At 44.2% G+C, this 26,286-nt stretch overlaps 1 protein-coding gene across 5 annotated transcripts in view; it reads right to left on the bottom strand.

The window, feature by feature from the left end:
- NCOA1 (nuclear receptor coactivator 1) overlaps positions 1–26,286 on the bottom strand; it is a 401,716-nt gene that overhangs the window by 24,421 nt on the left and 351,009 nt on the right. For all 5 annotated transcript variants that reach the window (XM_089528750.1, XM_089528749.1, XM_089528753.1 and 2 more), the window contains 3 exons: positions 19,014–19,185; positions 10,868–11,050; positions 5,137–5,263 (listed from right to left, as the gene is read on the bottom strand). In XM_089528750.1, the coding sequence (XP_089384876.1) occupies positions 5,137–5,263; positions 10,868–11,050; positions 19,014–19,185 (482 nt within the window). The remainder of the gene's footprint in view (positions 1–5,136; positions 5,264–10,867; positions 11,051–19,013; positions 19,186–26,286) is intronic.

Below are 26,286 nucleotides of genomic sequence, written 5' to 3'. Positions count from 1 at the left end.
TATTATTATTGCATGTGCAAGAGGCATTCTGGGGTGGCAAGGAGTGGGGTTATACAGGATGCATTATTTTTATTATTAAATATATACACCCCTGTCTTGATTTTTTCCCCATTATTTTTATTATTAAATATATACACCCCTGTCTTGATTTTTATTTATTTTTTCAAATAAATAACCTCGCAGCTTGGAGGTTCCCTTTTTCTCTCAGCGCTGCCGCTCTTTGGATGACCCTTTGGGGTCCCTGACATTTGCAGCCTCCTCGGTGTTCATGCAGGGCAGAGGAATGGGGCTGGAATGGATGACCCTTAGGGGCCCCTTAAAGTTGCAGCCTCCTCGGTGTTCATGAAGGGCAGAGGAATGGGGCTGGAATGGATGACCCTTAGGGGCCCCTTAAAGTTGCAGCCTCCTCGGTGTTCATGCAGGGCAGAGGAATGGGGCTGGAATGGATGACCCTTAGGGGCCCCTTAAAGTTGCAGCCTCCTCGGTGTTCATGCAGGGCAGAGGAATGGGGCTGGAATGGATGACACTTAGGGGCCCCTTAAAGTTGCAGCCTCCTCGGTGTTCATGCAGGGCAGAGGAATGGGGCTGGAATGGATGACCCTTAGGGGCCCCTTAAAGTTGCAGCCTCCTCGGTGTTCATGCAGGGCAGAGGAATGGGGCTGGAATGGATGACCCTTAGGGGCCCCTTAAAGTTGCAGCCTCCTCGGTGTTCATGAAGGGCAGAGGAATGGGGCTGGAATGGATGACCCTTAGGGGCCCCTTAAAGTTGCAGCCTCCTCGGTGTTCATGCAGGGCAGAGGAATGGGGCTGGAATGGATGACCCTTAGGGGCCCCTTAAAGTTGCAGCCTCCTCGGTGTTCATGAAGGGCAGAGGAATGGGGCTGGAATGGGTGACCCTTAGGGGCCCCTTAAAGTTGCAGCCTCCTCGGTGTTCATGCAGGGCAGAGGAATGGATGACCCTTAGGGGTACCTTAAATTTGCAGCCTCCTCGGTGTTCATGCAGGGCAGAGGAATGGGGCTGGAATGGATGACCCTTTGGGGTCCCTTAAATTTGCAGCCTCCTCGGTGTTCATGCAGGACAGAGCAACCCCCCCCTCCCCTGGGGTTGTCCTGAAAAAGGAAGGCCACCGGAAGGGAATGGGGTGAAAAAGCAGCCCTGCATCATGGGAACTTTGCAATCAGTAACTTTTGCGTTGCGTTGCTGCCTACCACACCAAACCATTTTGTAACACATTCGCAAGGATAACGGGAGACAAAGGCCTGACTTCCCTTTTTCCCCGTAATGCCCAAAAAGGGGAGGAATGACGCTAAAACTACGGGAGCATTGCGCAACGGGCTCCCATAGAAATAAATGGCGTCTGGAAGAACATTGCGCTTTCACATTATTGCGCAACGTTGGTGACGCTAACACTGCGCGATAGGCAGGAAAAATTGCCAAAAACTCGCGTCTGATAAACTCCTTGGATTGAGCAACCACGCCTTGATGGGAGAATTGCAAAAGATTCTGACCTCTGTGAAGAACACACACCATTTTCCATAATCCTTTAGTGTACACTTAAAAGGGAAAAAATCTTTAAAGGCGTGTATGTGAAGAGCTCTCATTCGTCCAAAGAAACGAAAGGAACAAATATCCACTTGAGTTGAACTGAAAAAGGCCAAAACTGAGTAATGAGGTTTGTTCTTCCAGCATCCCAAGAATGAGCAGAACGGGCTCCTCTTTCTATAAACTGAGGTTGGTGCAAGGTTTGATTTAAACAGCAAGGAGATCTAAGTGTGTCCCATTCAGTCCAAATCCACTCAAACAGTGGAGTGGCATCTACTTGAAACAGAAGCCGTTCAAAGAAGTGACACAACATATGGGTCTAAATCCAACTCTTAGAGGACATCTGCACTGCAGTAATACTCCAGTTTGATACCAGTGAACAGCCATGGCTCAATGCTACAGATTTCTAGCATTTGTTGTTTCTTGTGACACCAAGGCTCTCTGGCAAAGAAGGACAAATGGCTCACAAAACACACAACTGGCTTATATAGGTCTGTCTCTGGACTCTCCACTCCACCCCATGCACCTGAGGAAGTAGGCTCAAGTCTAGGAAAGCTCATGCTACCAGCTTCTTTCCTTCAGTTAGTCTCAAAGCTGCTACTAGATCTGTTTGCATACTGACTTTCCAGCTATGTCTTCAAATAAATAAATAGGATTGCCACCATCATCCTCATCACATCCTAATCCTTTCTCCTTCTTAACCCCAAGTTTGGAAACTTTCCTGTTTGGGGATGCAATTATTATTGTGGTTGCAGTTGTTGTTGTTTGTATCCTGCTTTCCCCCCAAATTACCCAGAATCCCAGTCCAAAAGGAATGATCCCCAAGCTGTGGAAAGAAGACAATAGAAAAGAGAACCCCGCTTCCCCAGATTTCTAAAAGACTGGCGGTCATAGGGCTTCTGCCACTGGCCCTTTAGGCTTGCTGTCTCTTTTTCCTCCATGTAGGACCTCTTCTTCTGCAGAAAGAAGGCAGCTGCTCTCTCGGAGCCTGTTTGGCATAGATCTTGCAGCAAAACAGCCCTCCCAGCCCTTTAGGGAAAGCCTGGCTCATAACAAAGGGGATCCTAATAAGCCTTACAGATCTAGCTCCATTTTAGCTTTGTGGCAGCAGGCCAAAGGGAAAACGAAGGCAGGGGGCCAGGAACCCATAACTGGATCCACTCCCACTCAGAGCTCCTTGACTGGGGCTCCTCTGGGATCTCTGACATTGCAAAACAGCTGCTCTTGCTTCCGTGTGGGGAAGGGAGGCAAAAGGGCAAGGGAAAGAGGGAATTCTCTTTCCCAGTTTTTGCCACCACATAACACTGCGTGTTCCCGTTTAGAGTACCTGAACTCCACAAGTACACTCCCCAGTACAATTTCCCACTCCGAAATACATGGTGGTCTGTGTGTTGGTTTCCCAAAGATGCAGAGAGTGATTATTTGCAAGAGACGGGACAGCGAAAAGCAGAGCGGCTGGTTGGGACATCAGGAGAAACCGTGAAAAGTCCACTGCAGTCTCTCAGTGCCAAAAACTGAAACTAAATAGTTATTTCCAAAAGCAAGAGGGTGGGCTTCCACCCTCTTTTTTTTCTTGCAGTTCTGGACACTAGATGGCACAATTTTGAACAGTTGGAACAAAGATGTCGCCCCTTGATAGAAAAGTCAAAGAGAAGCAAAGCAGTGAAAGAATCCAAGAGTTACGCTGGATATAAAGAATCCTGTTAGGCTAAATCTTCTTTTGAAAACCTTTAAAAATCCCATGAACCTTCCAACTCTGTAATTCTCAGTTCTTAATTTTTTGTTGTGAGTAGAACTTCTGCCAGCATGGTACAGTCAGCCCTCGATATCTGCAGACTTGCCATCCACAGATTCAACCATCCATGGCGGCACATGCACGTGGCCATACCGCCATTAGGGACGAAGAGTCCCGTTGTCTCTAATGGCAATGTGCCTGTGTGCATGTGCTGCCACTGGGGGCAATGGGGGTTGTCCCTAACAGTAGTGCAGCCATGTGCATACGTTGCTATTGAAGTTCTATTCTTCCCAATGGTGGCACGGCTGCGTGCATGGGCTGCCATTGGGGACAAGAGAACTTGAGCATCTATGGCTTTGGGTATCCGCATGGGATGGGTGGGTCCAGGAAGGGATCCCCCACAAATACCGAGGGCTGACTGTATAGTGCCTTGAGTGATGGACCAGGAGTCTGGGAGACCAGGGTCTGAATCACCACTCGGCCATGGAAATCCACTAAGTGACCTTGGGCAAGTTACATTCTCTAAGTTTTAGAGGAAAGCCATGGCAAATCTGCATAAATATGGCCAAGAAACCATCTGAATCAATATGATATAGTGGTCTGAGTGGGAGACCAGTATTCGAATCCCTGATCAGCCATGAAAACTCCATGAGCGATCCTGAACAGGGCACACTTGCCCGCTGACATAATTTGCTGAGAAAGAAAAAAAGTCACGACAGACAGAGGGGTGTACAAAAGAGTAGCCAGGCTCTCGTTGCAAGGGTCCAAAAAGCAGGGCAAAGTCTCTGAGTTAGCGTGGGTGTCCTTCCCACAGTGTAGGAGAGAGATGTTGCTTCCAGTGGATGATCAGTGTTTGCTACCTGCCTTATCTAAGTAGACTAAGGGTTCAATCAGAATGGACGGGACAGTACCACCTGAGCTGCAGGTGTGTTGAGCCCTCCAGAAACAGCTGAAACTCTGGTCCAGGTTTTGCAGGACACCTAAGGCTGGAAATGATGGCTTTGGATCTGGCCTACCAGACAACTCAGTGGCTGCCTGTCCCATTTCTAGGACCACCTTTGCATTCTTTTTCTTCAACCATGGTCCAGCAGCTGGTGAGAGGGCCTCCCCTCTGTTGCAACTACTATTGCTGTGGCTTCTGAGAGAGAGAAGAGCACAGGCATTGCTCCATCATGCCTTGGCCCCAGTGGCTGCTGTCCTCCTTCCATGTTCCAACTGCCATTGCTGTGGCTCAGAGGGAGAGAAGAGCAGCTATGCAGAGCTTTCTTGTGCCTTGGCCTAGCAGCCAGTGATGGGCTCTCCCTCCATCTCAACTGACATTGCTTTGGCCTGTGAGGGAGAGAAGAGCAGCCAGAATCTGATGGACATAGTCCCCTCCTCCCCTTCCCTTCATTTTTTTTTCTTTATGTTCCATCTCTTATTTAGATTGTAAGACTGAGGGCAGGGAACTGTCAAATTATTTGTAAGTCCCTCAGGAGACGTTTTGGCTGACAGGCAGAGCATAAATACTTAAAATAAATACACAAACAAAAAACAGCATTTTTAAAATCCTTTTCTGATCTCCCCCTGTGAGCCATCTCAAATATTGGTTGCTGCATACAGAAAAATTCAAGTGAAATCTATGTTTTTGCTTTTCTTCTAGTCCTTTGTTTCCATTGATACAGGTTGCACAACATGTGCTGTTATGTACTGAATATGTGTTTGCCTACAGGGACACCAACAACAGAGAATGTGCCTATCAAAATCTCCAAGCAGATAAGAGCTTTGGCTTATGCTCTTCCAAATGCAGCCCTATGCCCATCATCCTGCCTGAAATCTCTCACAAACAACAGGGGTGACATGAGATTCGTACACTTACTCATCTGGCTTGCTCATTGGTCCCCGGTTGATGGAGGTCATGGAGTTGTCTGACCATGGGATCTGTTCCCCCATTGCTGGCTGTCCAAACTGATGATCAGTGACTCCCAGTTCTAGTTCGGGCAAACCTGAAGGAAGTAGGGAGGTAAGGGAGGAGAGAAAAAGCAACACAACACTGTGGGAACCATCAAACCATAAGAAGGGAGTTTTGGTTTGCCTTTGTGACAACCAAGCTAGCTCCAAATCAGAATAGCTTCCAAGCATCATTCAACTAGGGATGTAAAGAATATTAAAAAAATACTCCATCGATAGCTGAAAAAGGGTTTTCCTGAATGTTGGGACACCCCAACAAGGGAAATTCTCTTGAGTCGAGAAGTGTCTCAGTTCAGAACTTTTCTGTGTGAGAAACCATTTTCTGGTTTTGTGTCTGTGTGCATCAAACTGTGTTTTCTACAAATAAACTTTGTTTTTTAATGCAGAATATTAGGCTTTCTGCTGAGAAATTCATGTTTTCTGCACAGAAAGCAAGATCCCTGCACAGAAAATACAGTTTGGCGTTTGTGTGTGCATGTCCAGAATAAGTCCTGAACTACAGATAGTATTCTAAATCTGTGCAGTTTTTGAGGGGTTTCTCACAGTGGGAAGAAAACTGCTCAAATACTTCATTGTTTCCTTCAAGATTGAAATCAGTGATGATCTACACCCCTAATTCAAATGTGGCCCTCTGTTCGAACTGCAAGAACCGAAATGACTGTCAAAGACTTCCTTGACTGAAAAAAAGCAGCTGTGTGCCATGGAGGGGGAGATTATTACAAGCTGTTATGGAGAACCACAAAGGGATGCATTACCAAACTGAATCCATCTATGACTCAAGCAGACTGCATTGTTAACAGACTCCTAGCACTGTTTTCTTTTCTTGGGGGGAGGGGGAGCTCTTGAAGTGAACATGAGAATTGCCATGCTGGATCAGACAAGAGATCTATCTAGTACAATGTTGCCTTCAAACTGCAGCTACCCAAACTGTTGCTCTGTGGCTGCCCCAAACAAATTGCCATAAGTTCACTTCAAGGCTCTTCCTAACCTCTAATAGTGCCTGGACCACTGCATAGCAATGAATTTGAAAATTCCCTGAACAGGCAGTGGAGAGGCAGGATAAGTGAAAGTAGATGGTCTCCCTTCAAAATCATAGGATCATAGAATCATAGAGTTGGAAGATAACCCAAGGGTCATCCAGTCCAACCCCAATCTGCCATGCAGGAAGTCACAATCAAAGCATCCCCAACAGATGGACAGCCAGCCTCTGCTTAAATACCTCCAAAGAAGGAGACTCCATCATTCTCCAAGGGAGTGTCTTTCACTGTCGAACAGCTCTTAGTGTCAGGAAGTTCTTCCTAATGTTAAGGTGGAATCTCTTTTCCTGTAGTTTGTTCCATATTATAGTCTCTGGAGCAGCAGAAAACAAGCTTGCTCCATCCTCAACATGGCACCCCTTGAAATACTTAAACAGGGCTATCATATCACCTCTTAACTATCTCTTTTCCAGGCTAAACATACCCAGCTCCCCAAGTCTTTCCCCATAAGGAAAACTTGATGACAACAGAAACAGCAGAAGATCCAGGCAGTGATTGAGGAACAAGAGTAATGAATGACACCTTTTCCCTTCAGCATGGAGTCCCCAGCCAGTGAGAGGCCTCTCCTGGAGCAATGGCTTCACCTGAACCACTGGTGATCTGCTCCTGATGTCTGGATCTAAGATAATCTGGTGATGGTTACATGGTAGAAGAAAGGTCCTTCAAGCAAAAGTGTCTGCATGCATGCATGCATGGACATGTGCTACAGAGCTGCACCCTGGCTTTGAACATCCACCAAGCACTGGCCACCAACCCTTTGCATCAGTGGTATTGGACAACATGGCCAGCAGGGTGAGACAACTGTGTCCAAACACAGTCATGGCCTAGAGAGCTGAATCAATCTGAGAGCGTTTGTTTTGTTCTTGAACTGGCTGCACAGTGACAATGAAGTGTTCTTAAGGGTTGCCTGGCAACAGGAAAATAAAGGAACTGCTCCCAGCAGCATCCGCAAGAGTGCCGTCAATGATGGCTCCACCAGGGAATATGCCACCCAGGGGAGACTCGCTCAGGTGCCCTCTCAAAGAGGTTGCCCATCCAAGCAATTAGTAAGCGAGCTGCGAGACAATGATCTCCACTGTGGACCCTGCATTTGTCAGGCGAAAACAGAGTCCTTCCAGAATATCCCCTGAAGCACAATCCGCTCATGCCCTTGATTCCTAGGGCTTTTCTAACAGCAAGATCTTCCCTGTTTTAAACCAGACACACTCCACACTACCACATGTTTTCTTTATTCTTGCAGGAGGATGAAAATGGCTTGTGAGCATCTCAGGGACAGCTAGCTACAAGCTGCTCAAGACACAAAGCGGTGCTAGATGGCCTTTTTGGAATGAACCAGCGTTGTTATTTTCCAGTGTTCCCTCTTGGGAGGAAAAATGGGTCTACAAAGCTGGCAATTTGTGAGAGGCTAAAAAAGAAAACTTTCCTGCAGGAGCTCTAAATGTGGGCAGAAGAAGGGCTTGCTTCATTTCTAGAAGCAGTCATCACGCGAGCTCCTCAGCAGCTCCTGTATTTAAGAGGGGAAGAGCTTGCAGGCTGAAACTCCTGAGCCAGTTCTGCAGCTCCATTTCTCTAGCTATTGGTTCAGTACTGCAGAAATATTGGCAAGACAGAACCTAAAAAGTGAGTTCCCAAAGAGCCATGCCTTCATCAATTTTCTTTGGCACACATAGATGAGATGCCATTATACCTTTAATCTGGGGGAATTTGGATTTTTCCAAGGTCTTTCCTTCTTTAAAGATACAGTGCACAAGGTAATAGAGAGGATGACTACCAATACAAACTTGAAATCTACTCCAAATTACATTCACTGTGACCCAGAAGAGAATTCCCACCTGTAAACCCTTATCCCTGTTGGCTTTAGTCAAAGATATTGACAAGCTGGAATGTGTCCAGAGGAAGGAGACCAAGTCCAAGATGATAAAAGGTCTAGAAACCAAGATGTATGGGGAATGGTTTATGGAGCTGGGCCAAAAGATGCCAGTTGAAATTCAGAGGTCTGGATACCAAAGCTTTATGATAAATGAGAGGACTCTGGAACTGGGGATGTTCAGCTCACAGAAGACTAAGAGGTGGTTTGACCAGTATGACAGATGGAATAAGCATGTCTTCTGCTGCTGCAGAGACTAGAACAAAGAACCAGTGGATTCAAATTACAAGAAAAGAGATTCCATTTAGACATTAGGAAGAACTTCTTTACTTTAAGAGCCGTTTGAGAGTTTAATAGACTGCCCCAGAGTGTAGAGGGCTCTCCATCTTTGGAAATCTTTAAATAGAGGTTGAATGGGCAGGACAGCTTTAGTTGTGGATTCCTGCATGGCAGGAGGTTAGACAGGGTGACCTTTGTGGCCCTTTCCAATTCTATGATTCTAAGATTGTTCAAAGATTCTATGGTCTATGACACATAACCTGCATGCAGCCCAGGAAATGTTTGAGCATTTCAACCATTCTGACAGTCATTCAGTCAACCATTGTATTTATACTCCACCTTTCCCTTGATACTGGAACCCAAGACTTTCTATCTGGTCACACTGCAGCATAAGTTTTGTAGACTTTAAAAATTATGAATAATATTTTTCCGTAACTGCCACTGGGTTTGTTGTTTGTCCCTGCCTGATCCTGCAATGTGGGATTTGCAGTGGTAGAAAAGACCAGTAGTTCTGCACCTGATGCAGTCTCCATGGGCAGCTTCTTGTTGCATCATTCAAAATATACAAGTGCCCATTTCCCAGGTGTAATGTCATTAGGAAAATGAAGGCTTCCAAACTGCCATGGCTTGAATAGCTTCTCCTGAAGGTCCACATACCCTTCTATAATGCTGTGGTGCAGATCTATGCTTCCTGACACTGGGACAATAATCGAAGGTGACTTTTCTAGGCTCTGCAGCAAAGACACTCTCCCCACTGACTTTCAGTGCCACTGTTATTCTCTCCTGCGCTTCCCTTTAGGGTGAAAGACTATGCAGGCAGGCTAGGATTGTGTTTCCTTACATGTCACAACTCATGTTAGGCTGACTCATTCCCTAGTTTACAGCAGGTTAAGGCTGTAATGGCTTAAATTGGGGTGGGTAGGTCTGGCACCACAGTGCCATGGATATAATGTTGTACTTGGACATGGGACTTCAAATCCTCACTGAACCATAAGTCCTTGGCCAAGCTTTGCCAAGATTACTTAACAAATTCCTTCATTCCATTCCTTCCCCTCCATGACCTGCCTGTCATGAAGAGAGTTGTCTTCCCCTCCTCTTCCTCCTCCTTATTCCTATTACTATTATTACTGCTATTAAGGCTAGTTATAACCTGCCTTTTCTCCAAAACTAGGATTCAAAGAAGGCTTACAACTTAAAATAAAATACAGATGATACATACAAAAGATAATAATAATAATAATAATAATAATAATAATAATAATAATAATAATACGTTTTATTCATAGACTGCTATTCCGCAATGATCATTGCGGTGTACAGTAAAAATTGAATACAATACAAATAGAAGGTGACAATTAAAGGAGGGAGAAGTCTCGTCCTTCAGGCAGTCCCTGATGTTGCTGGGTCTGCCTGATCACTCCCTCTCAGGCCAAGATGACAGTTGGACATTATTTCAATATTTTAATGGAGTTAAATTGGCAACTCAATTTAAACCATTAAAATACAGCATTTTCTTAAAAGACCACATCTCCTTATATAAGTCAGAGTGAGCTGAATTAACCTTGAATAGTGGATTTCTGCTTTTGTGACTTCAATAAAGTTCTGTTCTGGTTCATCATACAAGATTCGTTGCTTGCATCAAAACTCTTGCTGGCTGCTCTTAGGCCAGTGATGGTGAACCTATGGAACGTGTGCCAGAGGTGGCACTCAGAGCCCTCTCTGTGGGCACATGTGCCATCACCCCAGCACAGAGTTTGCCAGAGTTTGTTACTAGAAAGCCAGAGGGACACGGCACTTTGCAATAAATGAGTGGGTCTTAGGCTGCAGCTTGGGCACTCGGCCTCTAAAAGGTTCACCATCACTGTCTTAGGCTGTGGAACTCCTTTCTACTGCAGGCCCGGTTAGCCCTGTCCCTCCTGTCTTTCCGTTAGCTAGTGAGAACCCTTGATTTAGGTAGGCTTTTGAATTTTAATAGTGGAGTTGCAGTGTGTGAAGTGGTGTGTGTGTATGTTAATCTTTTATCAAAATTGTGTTTTAAATACATTTTAACTGTTTTAGCTGTTTTGAATCATGTTGTTAATCATGCTGATATTTAATTCCTCTTGAACTTTTGTACATTAATGTTTTAGTTGGACTTTACTGTAAGCTACCATGGATCTCACTTTGAGAGAAAAGTGGGATGTAAGTGCAATAAATAAACAAACAGCCCTTACTTTTACAACCTTTAGTTCTCAACAGCCTGTCAGAACAAAGGAGTTTTTCCTTCCTGGCAGACAGACCAGCCTGGCCTTTCTACAAAGGGAGTTCCAGAGCTTAGGGGCAGTCACTGAGAAGGCCCTACCTTATGACCCATCAAGCTGTGCCTGTGAAGGTGTGGGGACTGAGAGAAGGGCTTGGCCAGAGGATCTCATCCTCCAGGCAGGCTCATATGTGGAGATACTAACGGAAGTACCTACCTGTGTCCGGCTGGAAGGGGGTTGGGCCAGGCATGGCCCCTCTGCCAAGCTCAGATGGTATTCCAGGATGAGGGCTGCCATTCATTGCAGGGAAGGGTGCAGTCCTAGGCTGAACTGGCTCCAGGGGATCGCAGATTTCATAGGGGGACCGTCCAGCCTGCATTCCCTGACCGCCATTAACAGCTTGAATAGAAAGACACAGTCACAAAGTGGCACAAGATGTCTGTAACTTTGATGGCATCTGATAAGCCCAAGAAGCAACCAGCAACCAGCAGTGATGCAGAAGAGAGAAAGGCCAAAGTCACCTAAGCTGGCATTTGAGAATCACAAGACTCCTAAAGACTCACTCACAACAAAGCAGTTGTTGTTGTTGTTGTTGTTGTTGTTGTTGTTGTTATTATTAACCTTTATTTATAAAGCGCTGTAAATACAATATTTTTAATTGGACGGTTTCCTGCCCTCAGGCTTGGATCAGGGGAGATGGACTGGAGGGAGGGCTTGGCTTCTTAATGGGTGGTTAATCTTCTTCCAGGGAGGCCTGTTGGAGCTAGCCAGCCTCTCAGTTGTTCCCTCATGTTCTCACACTCCCAAATTTCTTCTCCATGAAGAATAAGAGAGGGAAGGGCTAACCAACTACCATGGTATCACATAGTGCCCCAAATCATCAATGGACAGTTGCACTGCTTTTGTAGGTTTCACACCAGCAACAGCCTGAACCATCAGTTGTAATTCCCGAAGGAGTTCACCAGAGGACTGCCCTTCAGAATTTTCCCAGCAAACTAGGACTTTTTTTAAAAGAAAAATTTGTTGCAGAGTTTATCATATCGCAGTGCCATTCTGAGTTATAGCAGCGATTCCCAAACTTTGATCCTCCAGCTGTTTTGGACTTCTGCTCCTAGAAGCCAGAGCCACGTTGGCCAGCCGTCAGTAATTTTGGAAGGTGAAGTCCAAAACATCTGGAGAGCCAAGGTTTGGGAACAACTGAGTTATAGGAACGCTTATGCAGCAAACACCATAATTTCAAGAATTAGTTTACACTACACACTGAACTCAGTTTGGCTGAAAATTCTAATAGCATAAATACATATTTCTTCCTATATTCTTAATTATGGACAATTTTTTAGAGTTGTTTCACAGTTTGAGAAAGTGTATTAGATGAAACTTGAAAATAAAGCATGTTTTTTCTTGCCCTTCTTATGTTAATATTTATAAAAAATAGATTTATTTTTAAGAAGAGGCTTACAAATGAACTGAAAAAACAAAATATCCATATTTGAAAATTCTCAGAAATTAAAAAAAAAATCCATTATATTCAGTTTGTAAAAGATATTGTTAAAGCTGAAGTTTTAATGCAGGGGAGACAATCATAAAGACTTCCAGAGAACGCTGAACTGGAATTCTCAGAAACCCACAGCCAGCATAGCCAGTGGTGAAGACTATTGGGAGTTGCAGTCCCAATAACATCTGTAGGGCTTGATGGTTCACAGGACAGGCTGAATGGAAACCAGTACTTGTCTATGGCTGCATAGACACACTGTCCATCCTCTATGCCTAGTTTAATTCTTTGCAGGGACACTCTTGAAGTCCCCAGTAACAGAACAGGGGCTCCTTGTTCAACCAAGGATTTTGTCTTCTCTGGATTGGATTTGTCCTCTTTCACTTGCAGCCCACCTCAGTCTTGGAACTGCCTCCCCAAACATCTACGGAAGGTTTCCTCTTTGGCCAATTTCAAATCTGAACTAAAGACTTTCTAAAGTCGAAGGCTTTCATGGCTGGCATCCATAGTTTTTTGTGGGTTTTTCAGGCTAGAACATGGCCACATAGCCCGAAAAACACACAAAAAACTAAAGACTTTGTTATCCTCTGACGCATTCTGAACTGTAATTTGAGATTGTTTGTTAATATAGATTGTTAATGTATTATCTATTTTATAGTTTTTACAGGCTTATTGTTGTATTTTAATGAGATAATTAGTCCAATCACAATATATTATTTTTATCCTATGACTTTTTAGATGGTACGCCATTGGCAGGTTATGTGTTGACTTAATGAAGTCTGTAAAGCATCATGGAGATTTATGGCATTATATAAATAAACAACAAACCACAATAATAATCTTTATCTAGTTTTTTATGGGTTTTTCAGGCTATGTGGCCAAGTTCTAGAAGAGTTTATTCCTGACGTTTTGCCTGCATCTGTAGCTGGCATCTTCAGAGGATCTTCTATGAAGATGCCAGCCACAGATGCTGGTGAAGCATCAGGAATAAACTCTTCTAGAATTTGGCCACATAGCCTGAAAAACCCATAAAAAACTATGGATGCTGGCCATGAAAGCAACTTCACATAATCTTTCTCTATTTCTAAAACAAGTGCTAGCTTCTGTACTATACAGGGGACCTTGCCAGGGCTGAAAATGCTTCTTAACTCAAAAGCATGAAAGTGTCCAAACACAGATGATCATTCTATTTAAAAAAAACTTTTTCATCCTGTCGTTCTTGCTTTCCAGGATCAATATGGTATCGACATAACTGTCAAGCCTAAAAGTTTCCGCCTCATTAATGTCCCTTCGTCTCCTGCAAGACAATCAGCCCAGTCATAACATTTTGCTGCTCTCTCTGAATAGCCCCTAAAGCTGGGTTCCCTCAAGACAGTTTCCTTTGAATTGTGGAAGTCAGAACTTTCTACACAAAAACAACAAGTCCCAGTGAAAAGCAGCTGCCTGGGGTTTGCACCAGGAATTTGTCAGGAAAGGGGGAGAAGCAAACAAGTCGCCTGTCAGGGCAATTAGAGATTTGACCGCTCTTTCACAATCTCATGCTCCTGGGGGAAGACAGAGTATGGCTTTCTGAAGCCTCGGCTTGTCTGCCCAATTGTTATTCACAAGCCGTCCCTTCAAAAATCTCTCCTGACACGAGGCAGCCTGAGCACTCTCACTGTCTGATTGGGTTGCAAAAGCTCCAGCCCTTCTATTTAAGATGCTCCTGAACAAGCACATGATTTAGCCGATACATTAGCAAACCATCCAACATTTCACAGATGAAAACTGGGACACATGCAGCCAACCAACATCAGAGCATGGTCAAGATGGCCAAAGTTATTCATGAGGGAGAACATTTGAGCTAAGAGCGGCCACATCTGAGCTAAGAGAGGCCAGGAGTCCTAGTAGGCCACAAGTTGAACATGAGTCAACAGTGTGATGCAGCAGCTAAAAAGGCCAATGCGATTTAAAGCTGCATCAATAGAAATAGAGTGTCTAGATCAAGGGAAGTAATAGTGCCACTCTATTCTGCTCTGTTCAGGCACCACCTGGAATATTGTGTCCAGTTTTGGGCACCGCAATTAAAAAAGGATGTTGAAAAATTGAAGCATGTCTAAAGGAGAGCCACCAAAATGGGGAAAGGTCTGGAAACCACACATTATGAAGAAAGACTTAGGGAGCTGGGTATGTTTAGCCTGGAGAAGAGATTGTTAAGAGATAACAGGATAGCCCTGTTTAAGTATTTGAAGGGTTGTCACATTGAAGATAGAGCAAGCTTGTTTTCTGCTGCTCTAGAGACTAGAACACTGAAAGATAGCAAGCTGAAGACTCAACAACTGCAAATGAGAAGCCTCCCAGGATCAGGGGCTTCCCAGCAGACAATGAGCACGAAGCAAGCAGGCACTCACCCTCCGCTGCAGACCCTCCCAGCCTGAGGCCTGCCATCAGGAACAGAACAATCCACAGGCAAACCGCTCCTGCCTTCCCAGGGTCACACAGGATATACATACCCCACTCCAGGCAAGCATTCTCTGAAGATGTCAGCCACAGATGCTGCTGGCGAAACGTCAGGAAGAAACTCTTCTAGAAGGTTTCTTCCAAAGTGCATCCTGGGATGCTTTCTTTCTTTAACAGCCTCCACTTTCCTCATGATTTCCATTCTGGTGGCGAAAATTATAGACCTATGGTTTTTTTCTGGGTTTTTCAGGCTATGTGGCCATGTTCTAGAAGAGTTTATTCCTGACGTTTCGCCAGCATCTGTGGCTGGCATCTTCAGAGAAGATACAGAGCTATGCTTTTTGAACAGGCCAGGGGAGCTGGTGAGGCAGGCTAATCTGCTTTCTCCTCCTCCTTCCGTTTTGCTCTTCACACATGCTCTGGAGGCAGCTCTTTACCTTGCCTGTTGTATGAAAGCACACACATAGCTGCATAGAATCATCGGGAGTAGAATCCTATTCTTTCTCAGGTTTTGCTGCATTGTTTACCGCAGACACACCACTGCAACCTAACACTGAAAGTCTGTCCAGCTCTCCTTCACCATCCTCCCAACACAAGTGCTGCAAAATAACTTCCAGCCAGACAGAAGACAAGAAAAAAGAGGCTGGGCTCCCATAAAAAGGCTTTGCAAAAGGGAGCATCTTTGTCCGAGGCTTTGCTAGTTGAGGCATGCCTGTATGTGAGCATGAGTTTTTACCATTATGCTCAATTCTTGTAGCCAAGAAATGGGGTAATAAGCAGGTCGATTAAATTGAGTGATAGCCACCAAACCATCCCAAGAATGTACAAGGAACCTTGCTGGATCAGGTACACATGGTCCAGCAAGCCTGCATCTCAAGGCAGCCAGAAGAGAGGCCTCCTAGGAGGCAACCTTCAAGCAAAGCCTGCAAATATATATTATTTAACCAACCACTTTTCTCCCATTATGGGAGTCAAAGTGGCCAGAGATATGAAAAGCCTGTGATCACTGGAGATACACTTCCTATGAAGAGTGAGGGCTCCATTGGCCCCAATGACCTCTTTCCTTGGAGGTCTTTAAGCAGAGGCTGGATGGCCATCTGTCAGGGATGCTTCGATTGAGAGTTCCTGCATGGCAGAAGGGGCTTGGACTGGATGGCCCTTGGGGTCTCTTCCAGTTCTATGATTCTGTGATTCTATTCTATGAAAATCTAGAAAAGTGACTTTGTGGATAAAAATTCCCAACTGGAATGGCTAGAGGCCACTTTTACTGAAAGATTCTGGTAGCTATCACCCAAAAAGTAACTTTCCCAAGCTCTGTGAATAGTAGCCACAAGTCAGACCTACCTCAGTTTCTCTAAAAGCTGACAGACCTGCCCTCTGGGAAGTTGTATAATCCCCTTTTAAAGTCATCTACGCTGGTGGCCATCAGTGTGTCTTGCGGTGGCAAATTCTGTAAATTAATTATGCGCTGTGTGAAGAAGTACTTTCTTTTGTCTGTCCTGAATCTTGGGCTTAAGTCCAGCCCACAATTGCCACTCCAGCACTGAAGTCTTCAGGAGGAGAGAATCTTTGGCAAACTAATAATAGGCTTAAGAGATTAAGGGCTGGGAATTCAACAGAGTGCTGACAGGACGTATATTGTGCAGCAGGAACCATGCCAAAAATGGGTTACTCATAGTGCATGGGGATCGGGATCTGCCCAGCTGGCAGATCACATAGAAAGTCTGCCCCAACCACTTTCTTGTGTTTGTTCAGTCCATGCTGACTTCAACTGCACTCACAACTGCACCCACTGCCCACCAGCTATCAGGTTGTCTGAATGCAAAGCCTTCACAGTAGCTGGATTGGTGTCCCCCGCCCCCACAAAACCAGATCTCTCTCTGGGAGACCAGGGTCTGAATCCCCACTCAGCCAGAGAAATGTATTGGGTGAACTTGTGCAAGTCACACTCTCTCAGCGTAAGAGGAAGGCAATGGGAAATCTCCTCTGAATAAATCTTGCCAAGAAAACATTGTGATAGGGTTGCTCTATGCTAGAAATGTCTTGAAGACACATAACAACAACATCAACAAGGTCTCTTTGCCACTGTACCATTTTAGTATTTTGGTACTATTTTTAACTAGTTTAATTCCATTTTATAGAACCCCAGATTTGCAGTTTCATGAGGTATTTAAAGATTTCTGCCAGTGAAATCTACTGCCTCACCAAACTGCAAATCCCAGGATTACACAGGACAGAATTTTGTCCATTAAAGTGGTTTTAAAGTGCTATAATTGTGCAGTGTAAAAAAGACCCTAATCCAGAAGAATCATAAAATCATAGAATCATAAAATCATAGAGTTGGAAGAGACCGCAAGGGCCATCCAGTCCAACTCCTTTCTGCCATGCAGGAACTCTCAATCAAAGCATCCCCAACATGGTCTGTAACAGTTATCAAATAAAAATGTTAAAAATATCATTAAACTATCCATAAAATGTAAACAAATTTAAAAACCTAATGATTAAAAGCAATAAATAAAACCTAAGCTACTTCCTCAAAGCAGACCTGTGTTCCAAATCAACCCTATTAACAAGAATCTCGGTGTTCCTAGAGCCTCAATTCAAGCCTCACCTTCTAAAAATAGTAGCTTAACATTAAAAGAACACCTAGAATCTATTACAATATATGCACCACCCTCTTAGTACTAGGATCTCCTAAACTTAGGAGTGCTCCATTTTGTAACCTATTAGTAATAATACTTTGTAAAATTTGTCAGGCACTTTTGTAATAATCATTGAAGGAAGCTATTGAAACCAAGTCAGCTTCAGAACAGTGTTATTATGCAGAAAGAATTAGCATGTGCGACTGCTGTATAAACTTATTTAAACCCTCTGTTACATAAGTAAGAAAAGATATAAATGTAAGAGCTGAGGGCAAGAAAGGGAATGGTGAGAGGTGGGACATATTCTTTCCATCTTTGCCATGTCCATAAATGAGATGCAGGGGAAGATTCTACTAACTTGCCTGTCTTCTTGGTCAAGTCATTCATTCCATGCAACTGAAAGGATTTTGCTTCTATGCTCCAGTTAATCTCTTAAGACAAAACGGCACTCTTGAAGCTTATGAACAAGATCAAAAGTAGATGGCAGATTCTAGTCTACACTTAGCCAAACAAATCACTTATCTGTAATCTTGGGATGCAAGTAATAAAAACTTCTGAGCATAAGAACAGTCATGCTGGATTAGACCAAGGCTTATCTGATTCAATACTTTGTTCACACAGCAGCCAATAAGTTGGTGGAAGGGCCACCAACAAGACGTGAGGGCAAATCATAGAATCATAGAGTTGGAAGAGACTGCAAGGGCCATCCAGTCCAACCCCATTCTGCCATGCAGGAAATCTCAATCAAAGCATCCCTGACAGATGGCCATCCAGCCTCTGCTTGAAGACCTCCAAGGAAGGAGACTCCACCACACTCCGAGGGAGTTTGTTCCACTGTCAAACAACCCTTACTCTCAAGACGTTCCTCCTAATGTTGAGGTGGAATCTCTTTTCCTGCAGCTTGCATCCATTGCTCTGGGTCCTAGTCTCTGGAGCACCAGAAAACAAGCTTGCTCCCTCCTCAATATGACATCTCTTCAAGTATTTAAACAGGGCTATCATATCACTTCTTAACCTTTTCTTCTCCAGTCACTCCTCATAGGGCATGGTTGTTTTCCTCTTCTGCTCTTTTGCAATTGACAGACAGAGGTCTCTGACCATGGAACCAATTTGACTGGTGGCCCCTAATGGATCCATGCTCAGCCCACATGCATGGTAATGCCAATCCAAACACTGGCAAACTGAATTTACTTTTGTAAAGGGATGAGAACAGTTGCAGACAACAGCCAGCATGGTGTAGGTGGTTTGGTGTTGGATTAGGACTTTGAGAGAGCATGCTCAAATCCGCACTCAGCCATGAAAACCCACTAGGTGACCTTGGGCAAGTCACACTCTCACAGCATTAAGAGGTATATGATAGCAAAATACATTTTGTCAAGAAAACCCCTTGTGATGGGGTCGTCATAAACTAGGATTTGTTTTAAGGCACATAGGAATATTAATAAATGGCTGAAGAATCTGGAAAGAAATCTTTCACCATCCCCTAATTCTTTGTGTTGGGGGGGGGGGGGGATGATGAGAAGAGGAGTGAAAACACAGGGAAAAAACAAAGCCAAGGCAAAAAGAGAGTTCTCAGAGTACCCATATTTATTAATTTAAATCTCTTGAACTGTTGTTTCTCACTTGGCTTTGTTTGTCTCCTCCGTCATCAACACTTGGCCTCTCTGGCATGCCAATATCACATACCAAGGCTCCTGTCTATCAAATGCAGACATCAGCATGAAGATAAAGCCCCAGCTCTGAGTGAATGGAAAACTAAGGAAACTGTCCCACAAAGAAAAGTACGTACAGCTCATCCCAGCGGGTGTTCTTGCCGCAGTGGCAGGCTGCAGGGAAGGGGTCAGGATCTCAGACTTTATGGCGATGCCACCACTCTCGGCTGTCTCCGATCCACAGAGGCCCGGTGGCAACTGGGCGGCTTTTTCCAGCGATGGCAAGATCTGGTCAAGATCAGAGGCGAACTGAAGGGAAAAAGAAGGCCAGTGGTAAATCATGGAACCTTTCTGGGAGAGAAACTGAAAAAGCAACCAGCTCCAAGCCTTTCACGCTGGCTTAGATGCTGTGATCTCCCCTCTGTCGCTATTCTTCCTCGCTTGTCACTAGCCATCACCCAAAGGCCCTTTTAAATAGACCATGCGTTCCTGGTGGGAAAATTCACGGTGATGGTTCCCAAACTGTGGAATGGCTTGCCAGAGGAGGTCCGTCTTATTACCACCTTAGATGCCTTTAAGATGGATCTCTTTTGGTGAGCCTATCCCCCAGACCTGCTATAACAGCTTAAGACGATACTCCACTCGGAACTACGGTGAGGACTCAGACATTGATACTGCACATGTACAGGTTTGATGTGTTTTTAGTTTTTGTTTGTACAATGAGAATGTATTTTAACTATTTGTAATTTTATATCTGTGTTGTTCTCCCGCCTCAATCTGTAGGGAGAGGCGGGATATATATAAATAAAATTATTGTTATTGTTGTTGTTGTTGTTATTATTATTATTATTATTATTAAAATATTTTGCAATCAGAGACCTAGGGAGATGAAATAACTCTGCCATAGAAGGAATACTGTGAGACATAGTCATCCATTTTGTTCAGTTCAGGAATAGGGAAAGTGTGTCCCACAGGGTACAACCCCCTTTTAAAAGTTCCCAACCTACCTTTTCCCACAAAACAAACAAACAAACAAACAAATAAGGAGGAGAAATATTATCCCCAAACTACCACAAAACAGCTCGAAAACACAGCAATTCTCTTACTTTAAGTCCTCACAAGACCTCAAAACCAACCCACCAACCAACCAACTCTAGAAAAATGGCCAATTTTCACCACAAATGAAACTGGAAGTGACATGACTAGCTTTCTGGAGATGTGCCACTGTGGCCTTGGGGTCCTTCCACACAGATGCAATTCTCCACTCATGGTTTAGATCACTTCTAGGTTACATTTGCAGTAGAAAAGTGCCAGGGCTTTACAGTAAAATCATCACAAAATGCAGGCTGATTACCTGCAACTGTGGTTCTTAAGGGTGGTCACCTGTGAACTCACTCCTCTGTGCCTGTGCAGACCATTGGGCAGCAAGGGCAGCAGTATTGGCGCTCAAAGAGGGGCTTTCAAATGTGAAAACTTGTTTGAAGTGTCCTGGTGGGGAAAGGCTCTACAACAGGAGCACTTATTCACAACTTGGGTCTCCCTCAAGCAACAGAGGCACTTTGAATGGGGGATCTTCTTACCACAGGAGACACACCTCTTGAAAAACGCTGTAGATGCCATAACCCAAGATGCCAAAGATGCCAAAGAAAAGCAGTTAATGCAGTGAAGATCCTTATGCTGCGGCCACAACAGTGGATGAAATAGAACTGGGGGGGTCTGAGCAAGAACTACAAATGAGCATTTGTGGTGCGGTGTGTGTGTGTGTGTGTGTGTCAGCCAAGGAGAACTAGCTCTAGACGTTTCGGAAGAAGATGGTCTGGACAGGTGTCAAGAATTTGATGTGAATCACAGAGACCATGAAGAAGTTAAAGTTATGTTTCTGCTCATCTTCATGAAGGATTACAAGAAGTAGATACAAACAAAACACCCAAATTAAAAATAAAATAGCCCAGAAACCTAGAAACTCCAGATAAGTTATAGCATTCACCAGACATTCAAGTTTTCAAATCAAATGTGCTAAAATGCAGAGAGAAAGGAAGCATTCACCTGGTGCCAACCAGGAAGGCACAGTACTGACACCAGGAGGACAACCTTCCTCAAGTATAGGATTTAACAACTGAATCATAGAATCATAAATTTGGAAGAGTTCCCCCAGAGGTCATAGAGTCCAACCCCCTGCTCAATGCAGGATCTCCAGCTAAAGCATCCCCACCATCTCCTTCAGTTTTCCTCCTATGTTTTGTTCTCCACAAGTCTTACCATCCTTGTTGCCCTTCTCTGAGCCTGCTTCAACATGTGTATATCCTTCTTAAAATGAGATACTCAGAACCGAATGCAGGATTTCAAATGAGGCCTGACCAGTGTAGAATAAAGGAGTATTACTTTCTTTGACTTGGAAACGCCGCTTCTATTAAAATAGCATTCACCTATTCTGCTGCAGCATCACAATGCTAGTACTTGTGAGACAAATATCTTCCATCCTATACCTGTGAAAATGTATAGACCTTTTCACAGGTATAGGATGGAAGATACTTGGCTCACAAGTACTACATGTGAAAAGGACCTTGGGATTTGTGAAGTCAAAGGCTCTGAAGATGCCAGCCACAGATGCTGGCAAAACGTCAGGAATAAACTCTTCTAGAACATGGCCACATAGCCCAAAAAATCCACACACACTCAAAAAGACCTTGGGATTATTGTTGATGGTAAATTGAATCTGAATTAGTAGTGTGATGCTGCTGCAGCAGAATAGGTGAATGCTATTTATTTTGTAAAAAGACCATTCTGAAAGACCCTACCTACTTAATCTAAGGCCTGTTACAGACTGTCAAAATAAAGCTGCTTCGGGTCTCTTTGGAGGTATGCTATTTAAATGATGCATGGGTCCTAAGAGTCCGGAGGTTGTGCCAAAGCCACACTCCATTCCTAAGCACTGGGGTGCAGCTTTGGCGCAGCTTCTGAGGATACATGCATCATTTAAACAGCATACCTCCAAAGAGACCTGAAGCAGCTTTATTTTGGCAGTCTGTAACAGGCCTAAGATGGCTCAAAAGGAACAATTCTAGTTACTGGAAGGTCCTTCTTGCTTGTCCCAGGCAACCAGGCAGTTGTCTGGGTGTCTAGCACAGGAAGGTGCCTTACTGTGTCAGGTCACTGGCCCATCACTCTCACCTACTGGTTCTATTCTGGCTGGCATTTTATTTATTAACTTCTTTAAAGCATTCATTCATTTTATTCACTGGATTTGAAACCACAACACAGAGCATGACTTGAGCAGTTGCACTGGACAGTTTGAGGTTCACAGAGTGCTTGGGAAAATCAGATAAGTCCACCATCATAATACAACAAGGAAAAAGTACATCAGGACTATTCATTGCATCCTATTTGATCCAGAAAGTGATAGCACTTCGGGGACTAAAATGAAAAAGTGAACATCCAGAAAACATTGGCTGAAAACATTGGCAAAGTGAGATGAGCTGACTTTCAAGAAGAGGCTCTTCCAGTTTGGAAACAAGACATTTCAACTCTCACGCACCCACATATCAAGATGTTGGAAAGGCTGACTCAGTTACAAACACACACACAAGAGGAACCATTTCAGAACCAAGAGCCTGCTGCAGGACAGCTTTCGCCAATCTGGCACTCTCGAGAATGGCAATGTGTTGAACCTCAGCACCTCTGATTTCCCCAGCCAAATGATGGCAGCTGAAGATCAGAGAAGAGCAGCCAAGACAGTCAAAGGTCTGGATGCCAAACCTTATGAGGAATGACTTAGGGAGCTGGGGATATTTAACTTGGGAAAGAGAAGCTGACAGGTGACATGATAGCCATCCTTAAATATCCGAAGGTATGTCACATAGATCCCATTTTCTGAAAAGGGTGGGATATAAATGCAATAAATAAATAAATAAATAAATAATAGACGATGGAGTGAGTTTGTTTTCTAGTGCTCCAGAGACCAGAATGCAATCAGTGGGCTTAAATTATAAGAAAGAGATTTCATCTAAACATTAGGCAGAACCTTTTTACTGGAAGAGCTGTTTGCATAGTGGAATGGGCTGCCTTGATGGGCAATGGGCTCTCCATCTTTAGGGGTCCTCTAACAGAGATTGGATGGATATCTTTCAGGAGTGCTTTAGTTGTGTATTCCTGCATGGCAGTGGGTTGGGACAGATGGTCCTTGTGGTCCCTTCCAACTTTGATTCTGTTCTACAATTCAACACATCTGGAGGCCCCCAAGTTGGGGACGGTTGCTACAGAGAAGTGATACTCAAAATGGTAGTCTGTGGACCGGTATCACTCCACAAGCCATCAGCTCCCAGTCCCTGGAGAATTTCTAAGAGAGTTATACCCAATGAGCAAAAGTATGTTGCTGGTCTCTGGCACATTAGGCAATTTTAAAATAAATAAATAAATAAAAATTGCCAGTCCATCAGCTCTGCCTGAGAAGTACGGCTGTAGGCCAGTAGACCAAGTGCATCCATCTCTGGCTGGTCTGCTCAAGAAAAAAAGTGGACATATTTTGTGCATTGCTTTCCACAAAAGGTGCAATTTTTGCCTGCTCCTTCTTTGCATGGCCAGCAAGACCTTGCTAAAATAGAACAAGAAACTCTGCCTTTCTCATTCTCTGGAAGGCTCACCTTCAAAATGCTTGGCAAGATCAGATACTACATTCCCTTCAGCATCAGCTTAAAATTTATTTGCCCGAGCATTTTTAAAATGTGATGCTAGCTGGTTTATCTTGTTCTGCTGTTTTTACATTTTTGGTATGTTTATATTTTGAGATTATTATGATTTTGTTTCTGTTCCTTTTGAGCCAGCTACTGCAACATCCAATTGCCCCTGGTGAAGGAATCCCACTCAAGCATTTTGGCAACTGTACAAATACTGAAAACATTGCAATAAAGGATCTCAGTGTCATGGGTTTGGGACCTATCTGAGTTGCTCCCTCCAGTGAGATCAGGTGGTTCCTCATTATTTTCAAAGGCAAAGGTGATGGCAGCAAAGGGCCAACCGGCCTTCCACTGCAATCTGGCCCATTTAAAAAGAAGTGAGCAGAAGTCACTTCCTGTTCATTTCCCATTTCAAAAAAGGCCATTCTTTGGTCTAAAGCATAGTGAAAATGCCCCCATCCACAGAGGCTATTTGGCAGGGTCCTGAAGATCATAAAAACGGCTGTGGGGGGCTGTGTCTCACTCATGGTTGCACTTTGCCCATCTCTGATGTAATGATGCCTTGCAGCTCCAAACAACGCTTGACCTTCCACTGCCTGGAATCTTCACTAACATCTCCCTCTCCTGAAAGGAAGCCAGTTCAAATGGGTTTTCCAGCTCCAAGCAACTGCATCAGATGAGCTCAGGGTTGGCATCTGTTGCATATGTCTCCAAATTCTAAATTCACTGCTGCACCAAATATAGGTTCAGGTTGCTTACACAGTACAATTGGGCTGATCTGCCTGGAATCCCTCGGCCACTCCTGCCTCCCAATGGATTCAATTTTTCTTGTGTTCTTGAAAAAGAGGCTCACACAGATTCGGAGGGGTCCCCCTCCAATCTGCCAGTCTTTGTGGGATCTCTTTCACTTGCCCTTCTCCTAGCTGAAGATGGGCATTGATGTAGGATCTCTATTTCTCACTTGCTCAAAAGTCCCCCCCCCCCGCTTCCCAAGACCCATCTTCAATCATTTGTTCCAGATTTCTTCAAGAAAAACTGCAAAAGACAGCCCTGTCTGCTTAGATTATTTCATTCTCCCTTTTCCATCCCCTGCCCCTCTCCCCTGTCTCTTGCACTGACACACATTCTCCAATTTAGCAAGTCTCTCAACAAAGGAAGAAGGATTGAGAAACAGGCTTGAAAATGGGAAGGTGATCTCATCAGACAATCTGAAAAGGGAAATGGTGTAATGAGAAATCATTGTGACACCACAGTGCTTCAAGAAAGAAGGGGTCACTTACACTCTTGTGCTCAACAGGTGAAGAAGACCACAGCAATCTCCTTCTAAGACAACCATCAGTGACTGCAGGAATATATTGCACTATAATCCCCGAGGCAATCTGTTGCTTTAATTGCCCATTTACTTTGCAAAAATCCACCTCAGAGCAGAGAGACGGATACCATTTCCAGGCACAGTCAGGCTGGCTCTAAAGATCTTGAAGCTTACACCTAACATTTAGCCCCAAGTCAATGCTGACTTATCAAGTAACCACTGATTCCATGGACCTCCTCTAGAAGGGCCTAGTAAAAGGACTCAGATCCAACTAAACAGAAACATAGTGGTTTGACTATGGCGATTATCACATGGAGGCTCACCATTGCTAAAACATGGCTAAATCGTTCAAAAACTGCAACAGTGTGATTGCCAATTGTGTTTGTTTCCCATAATTAAATTGTCATGGAAGCGTCCTGCTCCTCTCCCATCATCCCGTTATTGGAGAAATGGCTGCTGCGCCAACACTTTGATGATGGGAGAGGAGCAGGACGCCTCCATGACAATTTAATCATGGGAACAAGCGTGACTGGGGATCACACTGCCGTGGTTTTTTAATGATTTAGCCACGTTTTAGTGAAGGTAAGCCTCCGTGTGATAACTTCCTAGGACTCTGGAGACCAGGCTTTGTTTCCCAGGTTAGTTGTGAAACCCACGGGGTGACCTTGGGCAAGTCACACTCTCTCAGCCTCAGGGGAAGGCAATGGCAAACTTTCTTTGAACAAATCTTGCCAAGAAAACCCCATGACAGGTCCCTTAGGGTAAGTCAGAAATGACCTGAAGGCACACAACGACAACAAAAAACAGATAGAGGGGGAAAGAAATACTGTAGAGGGATGGGAAGCAAGAAACCCGAACCCTCAGTAATGGCAGGATTAAGAAGGATAGAAGAAAGAAACCAACTGACAACCCCCAATCCTTCTTAATAAAAAGGATGGAAATGGAGGCTTTTCCTAATCCCAATTTTGCTCTCCACATCAGGCCCAGGTAGAAGAATAACAATATCAATCTAAATGTATATTTTACTTTTCTAAGCATATAAAGGATTCTCTCAAAGCGATCCTGTTGTCCCCATATTGCAGAAGGGGGTCTGAGGCTGAGAGAAGCACCATTTCAGGTTCCGTTTGCTGTAGGCAGGAGTGGGAGAACAAGGGCCAGCTCTTGGGAGAAATTATTAAAAACACAGTGGCAAACCTAAATCTATTTGAAGACCCATCTGCTGTGGATTTTAATATACTGACACAGAAGAGAGAAGTATTCCTAAGCAATTAGCACATTTCCTCAGTTTAGCAACCTCTCCGCCCCCAAAAGGAAAAGATTCTTTGCACTGCTGTCCTGTTTTTCAACCCTAAAAAACAGCCAACAAATCTAAGATTTAAAAATAATCCAATCAAAAGCAAAATGGTGTACACATTATTATTATTA

This window comes from Sceloporus occidentalis, unplaced genomic scaffold (assembly GCF_023333645.1).
Source record: "Sceloporus occidentalis isolate IW3139 unplaced genomic scaffold, rSceOcc1.0.p SCAF_6, whole genome shotgun sequence".
Taxonomy (NCBI): domain Eukaryota; kingdom Metazoa; phylum Chordata; class Lepidosauria; order Squamata; family Phrynosomatidae; genus Sceloporus; species Sceloporus occidentalis.
Note: the sequence above shows the minus strand (reverse complement) of the source record. Positions and strands in the feature narration are given on the sequence as shown.